The 7,897-nt window shown below is 39.1% G+C and overlaps 2 protein-coding genes across 2 annotated transcripts in view; both read left to right on the top strand.

Moving 5' to 3' along the window:
* Positions 1-4,294, top strand: part of gsr (glutathione reductase) — a 6,686-nt gene extending 2,392 nt beyond the window's left edge. The window contains exons 4-12 of the mRNA XM_014019582.1: positions 380-449; positions 556-703; positions 798-852; positions 916-1,015; positions 1,102-1,356; positions 2,220-2,331; positions 2,665-2,796; positions 2,991-3,124; positions 3,246-4,294. Coding sequence (XP_013875036.1) covers positions 380-449; positions 556-703; positions 798-852; positions 916-1,015; positions 1,102-1,356; positions 2,220-2,331; positions 2,665-2,796; positions 2,991-3,124; positions 3,246-3,395 — 1,156 coding nt within the window. The 3' untranslated portion in view covers positions 3,396-4,294. The remainder of the gene's footprint in view (positions 1-379; positions 450-555; positions 704-797; positions 853-915; positions 1,016-1,101; positions 1,357-2,219; positions 2,332-2,664; positions 2,797-2,990; positions 3,125-3,245) is intronic.
* Positions 4,295-4,635: 341 nt separating this feature from the next.
* slc30a9 (solute carrier family 30 member 9) overlaps positions 4,636-7,897 on the top strand; it is a 14,869-nt gene continuing 11,607 nt past the window's right edge. The window contains exons 1-7 of the mRNA XM_014019579.1: positions 4,636-4,737; positions 5,115-5,243; positions 5,348-5,533; positions 6,793-6,840; positions 6,931-7,030; positions 7,240-7,332; positions 7,454-7,536. Of these exons, the coding sequence (XP_013875033.1) occupies positions 5,141-5,243; positions 5,348-5,533; positions 6,793-6,840; positions 6,931-7,030; positions 7,240-7,332; positions 7,454-7,536 (613 nt within the window). The 5' untranslated portion in view covers positions 4,636-4,737; positions 5,115-5,140. The remainder of the gene's footprint in view (positions 4,738-5,114; positions 5,244-5,347; positions 5,534-6,792; positions 6,841-6,930; positions 7,031-7,239; positions 7,333-7,453; positions 7,537-7,897) is intronic.

Below are 7,897 nucleotides of genomic sequence, written 5' to 3'. Positions count from 1 at the left end.
CCCCTACCCACTTTGATGAATTTTTCAAATTTTGCCTTGGGGCGGAGTTATCTTTTCACAGGGTGGATAAGATACACTTTAAGCACCTAATTTCTTTATTTAAACTAAGCTGTTGCTGCTTCAACCTTTTTAAAAGATAATATTTCAGACTTATTGACTATATTTTTGGGTTTTTTTAAAGGGTGACGACGTGTTCATCTGGGTTATTTTCTTCAACACGTGAAGTTTAATATTCAAAAACAAGAATTTATCAATCATTGGTAGTGAAATAGTAGATATAGTATTTTGAATCACTGTTAAAGCTGCTTAATTTTTACAAAATGCAAAAATAAWATATTTTTGGTCACGTTCAGTTTTGATCTTTATTATGTGTTTGCAGAGCTCTTAAGGCCAAAAGGGATGCGTACGTTTCTCGCTTGAATCAGATTTATCGCAACAATCTTGATAAGGTGAGTTCCAACCCTTTTTATTTCAAATATAACTTTATTTATAGATTAAAAAAAGGAGTTGTGTGGGGTAAAAAAATGTATAAAAATAATATCTGCTTGTTTTCAGGCTAAAATCCAAACCATTCAAGGTTTTGCCAGGTTCACAGATGACCCTGAGCCCACAGTGGAGGTCAATGGAAGGAGGTTTACGGCGCCTCACATCCTCATCGCCACCGGAGGGCAGCCTTCTGTCGTGAATGATGATGAAATCCCAGGTAACTGCCTTTACTGACGTTCAGATAAGTCTTTAAATAAAACTTATTTTAGTTGCCACAGTGTGTAATTTGTTGTTGTTGTTCACAATTTTAGGAGCAAGTTTAGGCATCACTAGCGATGGCTTCTTTGAGCTGGAAACCCTCCCAAAGTAAGTTGTGTGTTGTTTTTTTGTGGATACCACGAGGAAATTAAGGCTTTGATCCCCTGACAGACGCAGTGTGATTGTGGGTGCTGGTTACATCGCTGTGGAGATGGCGGGGATTCTCGCCACCCTGGGGTCCAAAACGTCCCTCGTTATTCGTCAGACCTGCGTAAGAACCAAAACGAAGTCCAGCGGGCAGCTTCCTCTGCGCCGTGCTGTCGTTGAGCGGCACGTCTCTGTGTGTTCGTTCTGCAGGTGTTGAGAAACTTCGACGCGTACATCAGCACAAACTGCACCAAGGAGCTGCAGAACAACGGCATCGATCTGTGGAAGAACTCTCAGGTGAAGTCTGTGAGTAAAACGGACCGAGGCCTGGAAGTTACCATCGTCACCAAAGACCCAGAGAAGAAGAACGGCGAGGAGAAGATCAGCACCATCCAGGAAGTGGACTGCCTTCTGTGGGCCATCGGCAGGAAGCCCAACACGTCYGGACTCAACATCGGCAGCTTGGTAACCATCCACACCGTCAACTCAGTTTAAACTGGTCACAACATGGAAAACTACCCTTATTCAGAAACAGTGCTTTAATGAAGAAGCTGCAGTTAAACAGTTACTAAGTTTTACAAAAAACTTTMAAGTTCAGTCCTGTTGTGACCGCTGGACATCTTGTGTGAATCCTGCATTCGTAGTAAGATGATCCACTTTTCTGTTGTACGTTTTTCATCATCTCTTTCTGCAGTTCTGCTATTTCAACAATTCCTGTATCAAAACTTTCAGCTCCTTCGGGACATTCTGGCTGTGACTTCTGCTATTTCAGCAACTTATACTTTTTGAGATATTTAGCCTTTTCTGCCATTTTTGTTCTCAGTGAAAATGAACGGAGCTGTGTTCCACATCCTTACAATCCTTCTAAATAGTTAAACTTTAAACCTTTTGTTCTGGTTCAGATTTTTTTACTTTGCGGAAATTTTAGCGTCCTTCAGCTTATTAGCTTTTTTCCTGCTTTTCTGTTTTAATTATTTTTGTGTGCTTTTTTCAACTGCTTTTTGCAATTTGAGCTACTTCTTAGCTATTTTTAGTTTGTTTTATCTTTTTTTTCAGCTAAATGACAATTTTTATGATAATTTCAACTATTTCTTTCAGTCGCTTAAATCAGCAAACATGCTCTTTATGCTTCTTGGTTCTGGATTAAGATTTTTTTCTGCTGTTTTTACAGCTTTTTTGGGCTGTTTTACAATATATTGCAAAACTTGTGTACGTCTTTTTTAACATTAAAAATATTTCTGCATTAAGTGTCCACGCTGCATTTTCATAGAAAATTTAAATTTTCTAGCTTAGAACGAATAGCTTTATGTCTGTTTCTGCTCCTTCAGGGTGTGGATATCGATAAAGGAGGCCATATTGTTGTGGATGAATTCCAGAATACGACTCGATCGGGGATCTATGGTCTAGGAGACGTTTGTGGCAAAGCTCTTCTCACACCTGGTAGAAAACGACACAAATCACTTTCAGTAATGCAGAACTGATAAACAAGATGTTTTAATGCTGTCGGATCGTAACAAAGAAATCACTTTTCCTTTGACAAAATTCTGGATTTAATTATATTTTTAATGTGGAAACAAGGAGACATTTTAGCAGAAGCATGCTGGGAGCACAATGAAAATTGAAGTTTAGACTTGGGTCTTACAGTTTCACTTCTTTTTCTGTTCACTTTAGAGTTCAATACATGTGTTCAGGAGATTTCACAGTACTRTTTGAAATGTTTTGGTAGCACATGTATTGTTATTTAAAGCTAATTAATGTGTGTTTTTGGGGCAGTGGCCATTGCTGCTGGCAGAAAGTTGGCACACAGGCTGTTTGACGGCAAGAAGGACTCCAAGTTGGATTATTCTAGCATCCCAACAGTTGTGTTCAGCCATCCACCTATTGGTACTGTGGGCCTCACAGAGGGTGAGTACTCCTCCTGTAGAAACGCTTCATCCAAAGTTACTTTTACAGGAAGCCCCTGCTGAAAATAAATAACTAAATATTAAAAGCAACTTCAGAATTCCATGCTTTAAAATGTACAAAACGTTTAATTTGTGCAAAATAAATTCCCATGCAGCCTGACTCAGTCATATGTTGTGTTCATGTTTGTTTCATAGATGAAGCCATTAAAGCCAACGGAAAAGAGAACGTGAAGATCTACAAAACTTCTTTTACTCCGATGTATCACGCCATCACRAGCAGGAGGAGTCTGTGCATCATGAAGCTGGTGTGTGTGGGCAAAGAGGAGAAGGTAGGAACCATCGCTTCTGTTCAGAGGGGGAAAAAATTTTTAAGGTCTTTTTATTTTTAAATCTGTCAAGCACAAAGTATTTTTTAGATTCTTTTAAAAAGCTGATGTCTGTCGTCTCCAGGTGGTGGGCTTGCACATGCAGGGCCTCGGCTGTGACGAGATGCTGCAGGGATTTGCTGTGGCCATTAAAATGGGTGCCACCAAAGAGGACTTTGACAACACTGTTGCCATTCACCCAACTTCTTCTGAGGAGTTTGTTACGATGCGTTAATGCAAACCTGACTCTCACTGTCTTGGATTTGTTTTTGACAAGCAGAACACATCAGGATTCCCTCTGTGCTATTCTCACCTCAACTCAGTGACATGCTTTATAAATCCACTTTCATTTTCTGCAACTTAAATGACCTTGACTGAATATTTGCTATGGCTTTTTTTATTGATTGAGTTTTGGCCCTCTGATTGTATTGTAGGTCTTGAATGCTGGTTAAAAACTCTTGAGTTCAGTTGTAATGATTATGCAATGGAAGTAAGAAAGCCTGCAGATTACTGCAGACGGTGAGTGTGTGTGTGTGTGTGTGTGTGTGTGTGTGTTTGACTTGTCAGTGATTTGTCAAATTTTAAAACCCTGCAGCTCTATAGTGCACCTGCTTTATGCAAAATGACTCATTTCTAATGCACTGTAAAGATGCAATAAACCTGCAGCTAATTCTGGGATTATTTTCTGTGCATTTGGAGACCACTCCCTCTTTTGTTACTCCACTGCAAAGGATCCCTTCTTATTGTATAGCTGATTTAACTTGGGTGATGATGGAAGCACTTTTCTATTTAGTCAGAGGAATGTCTATCTGCTCAGGCTTAGATAAGACTTTTTTTGTTAGCTTAAAGTACATGTTGACAATTTCACATGTTAAAAACAGTGACAGACTACTACAGGGTTAAAGAGCAGTGCTGAATCCTTTGATAGCTGTTAATAAAAATAAAATTATAGCCCAGCTACCTAATAAGTGCTTTATGTTCAGTTACATAATGTATGAATGTATTGTTGCAGAATTTTCAAATGTATTCATGCTTGTTTTTTAACTTCTGTATTTTCTGGAAAATCAATGTTTCACATGCAAAATTTAATCTATGGGATATGAAGAAAATTATGTAATAAAAGCTATTTAAAAAGAGACAAAAGAGGTAGTTAACTTGACTCCATTTCGTATTTTTAGGCAATCCTTGCATAACATTTCATTATGTTTAAACTAAAGCTTTCAGTTTAGAGTATTATCTGTTTGAGTGTTTACTTTCTATTTCTATTATTAACTAGAGATACTATTTCTTTTCCTCTTGAAATACATAACATTTCGTGAGTTTACGTCATTAAAAACGTAAATAAGACTAATGTAGATTTCTAGTTGTTTTCCTGTTTATGTACTGACTCTCACTCCAGTCCGGTAGGTGGCGGTAACGTGCCTGAAAAGGCTGCTACTTAAAAAAAAAAGTCTGCGTCACTTTGCCGTATTGGTCACGTGATTCTGTTTGTAGCGTTAGCGGCGTAGTTTGGAGCGCTTTACCATAGATTTCCAGAATGGACACCGACTATGAACAACCAAAATCATCATAGGAAGGTATTTACGTGTGTCAGCAACTTCATTTGCACGCTTTGTTTGCTAATTTTATGTAAGTTCGTATTTTGTAAAACACTTTAGYGATAGCTTAATATGCTAATAGTTAGCTGAACGGTGGCTTGTCATTCAGCCGTGTTGGTGGAGCAGAGAAGTCGGCTTCAGTCAAGCGGTTCYGACCAATCGAGCGACAATTATTTACTTTTACATAAATGTCAGCTGTATTTCACATGCGAGCACGCTAAACTTTTGTAATTGAGAATACTTTATCAACCTGAGAGGGTATTTTTCAGGGTTAGTTTGTCAGAAGACAATGAGGTTAAGCTGAGAAGTAGTAATGCTAACTCAAAGGTGACCGGGATGTTTGTGTTTCTGTCCAGCAAAGTTTTGCACKTCATCATCGAGGATGTTACCCAGCCTGGCGCACAGACCATGGCAARCCTTCTGCAGAGTGTCCCTGCAGCACAGATCGTCCCTGTCCCATCGGTCTGTCAGGCAGCTGTGTCACGGTGAGCTGGCTCCTCGGGCAGCTCTTACAGCTAATCTCCGCCCTGATCTCACCTTAAACCTGCCTTGTACTAAAGGYGAGCTGTTATAACACTGTGTTGCACAGGTTGCCAAAGTGGAGGCATTCGCAGCTTTTGGTTCAGCCCTCCAGACGCCAGGGTTGCCTCCTTGGGTTTGGGTAAGGTCCAGTACTACTCTTCATCCGACAACAATAAAGATGGTCCCCCAAAGTCAGCACCAGGCCGAGCTCCTTCATCAGAAAAGGTGTCTGGTGCACCAAAAGTCACCCAAGGTACACCTAAATGTTTCCGTATAGTTGGTGAGATGTCTGATTTGAACTAAAACTGTTTTACTGTTCAACTTCAAAATGTACTACATCACAGGATAAACAACATTTATATATTTAAATCCTATGTCTGTTACCGATGTTAAGAAATCAGAGAAGTCAACAGGCAGTAGAGCTGGGCGATATGATCAAAATTTTATATCACAGTATTTTCAACATTTTCACCGGTTTCGCAGTATTTGACGGTATTTTTCTTTTCATCACAGCTCAGCTGATAATAAAATGTAAAAACCCTGCTTATTGACTTTTTTCTTTTACCGTACCTCTGTCTGTGTCACTGTTTCCCTCCTCTGTGTCTGTTCTTCTCTGACTGGTGGTTGGAGACAGTAGTCACGCATTTTGGTCCAGTCGTGAAGGAGGAGGGTTAAGAAAAGATTATGATCGGGTTTATTGTTTTATGTTATTTATTAAAGCTTATCAGCAYGACTCACCTTGCACACCAGTCAGTTCCAACTCCACTACGAACTACTTCCTGCAGGCTTTTCACAATAGAACCACGTTAAGTCTCCATCAGCATAACGTCTCATATTAACTAACCGCGTTAAATCTAACTGCACGTCACCGAAGAGGTGTTTACCACATTCAGCGACGACGAAAACGGGATGTTTTTTTTAAACGTCAGTCAATATAAGCAGCGGAATCACCACCCACTGCTGCAACAAACTGCTCCAAACATTAGCATGCTAACACACATAACGGTGCGGCAAGGAAAAATGTTCCCCGGAAACAACAGTTCACTGGCGGCCACAATGAAACTTTCCACTATTTAAACCRGAATGTCTGGTATTCAAAAAATTCATATCATAACAAAAATAAAAAACGGTATTTGGTACAAAACKGTATACTGCCCAGCAGTAACAGGCAGTACTGTATACAACGCAGATTTTTTTCTTATTTGGACTAATATGAATTTTCTATCCAGCAAAACTTCAATATGAGTTCCGTACTYAACTTAAATAAACACATACCCAATTCTGGGACAAACTTAAACACTTGGGAAATAAATACACAGAAATATGTTTTCCTGTTTGGAAATGAAGTAAACACAGTAATGGCCGAACAACAAATTCTAAGAAGTGGCAAATGTCCGATTATTTGCTCTACCTCTAATCCCATGTAAACACCAATACTAGGAAAACACTTAATGGTTTTTGTTCAAGTTCTTCCCAGAAAAATTGAAAACATTACCATTTTTGCTGTTTTAGGTAAATCGCCTCAGGGAATGACAAAAATTGAGACAATTCAAGTGAAAGGTAAACTGGTTTATATTATTTTAAATATATTTTTTTAGTTTGGTAATTACTATTTTTTTTATAAATAAATGATCTTTTATTGTCACACAGTTCGAGCTGTCCTCAAGAAAAGAGATTATGGAGCCAAATATACTCAGAACAACTTTATCACTGCTGTCAGAGCCATGAATGAATTTTGTCTCAAACCAAGGTAAGTCCTCTTTGACCTTGTTTCATAGTTTGTTTCTGTGATATGAAAACCATCTAATCTTGTGTCCTCAGTGCCGAGCAGAGTCTCTTCATCACAATACAAGCCATTTATTTTGTGGGTTAAGTAAGAACTCTGTTGTAATTCGCTCCTGCCACTGCTAAACTTYGGTTTATTCTCGTGTCTTTGTCTAACCCCCTCGTAACGTGCAGTGATTTGGAGCAGCTCCGTAAGATCAGAAGGCGCAGCCCCCACGACGACACGGAAGCTTTCACTGTGTTTTTGCGTTCCGACGTCGAGGCCAAGTTAGTGTCAAACTTTTCTGCTTTACACCTCAAGATCCCATCAAGTTATTCTTTAAACCACCATTTAAAAACACATTTTCTCTGGTGTTAGTTAATCAAATGTTTTTTCTTTGCGTGTTAGAGCACTGGATGTATGGGGAAGCCATGAAGCGCTGGCTCGAGAGAGGAATCTCAGGAAAGAGGTGGAGCGAGAATTTCAAGAGAGTAGGTTTTTTTTTTCCGCCTTAGTTTAGATTTTTATGAACACACAGCGGGTAAAATAAGTATTGAACACGTCACTATTTTTCTCAGTAAATATATTACTAGAGGTGCTAATGACATGAAATTTTCACCAGATGTCAACAACAACCCAAGTGATCCATACATACAAAGAAATCAAACCATAAATGTCCAGAAATGAAGTTATTTGTAATAATGTGGAATGGCACAGGGAAAAAGTATTGAACACATGAAGAAAGGGAGGTGTAAAAAGGCATGGAAAGCCAAGACACTAGGGCTGTGTATTGGCAAGAATTTGGCAATATGATACATATCATGACAGAGGGGTCACGATACGATATATCCC

This window comes from Austrofundulus limnaeus, unplaced genomic scaffold (genome assembly GCF_001266775.1).
Source record: "Austrofundulus limnaeus strain Quisiro unplaced genomic scaffold, Austrofundulus_limnaeus-1.0 Scaffold224, whole genome shotgun sequence".
Lineage (NCBI taxonomy): Eukaryota > Metazoa > Chordata > Actinopteri > Cyprinodontiformes > Rivulidae > Austrofundulus > Austrofundulus limnaeus.
This window is presented reverse-complemented; position numbering and strand designations above follow the sequence as displayed.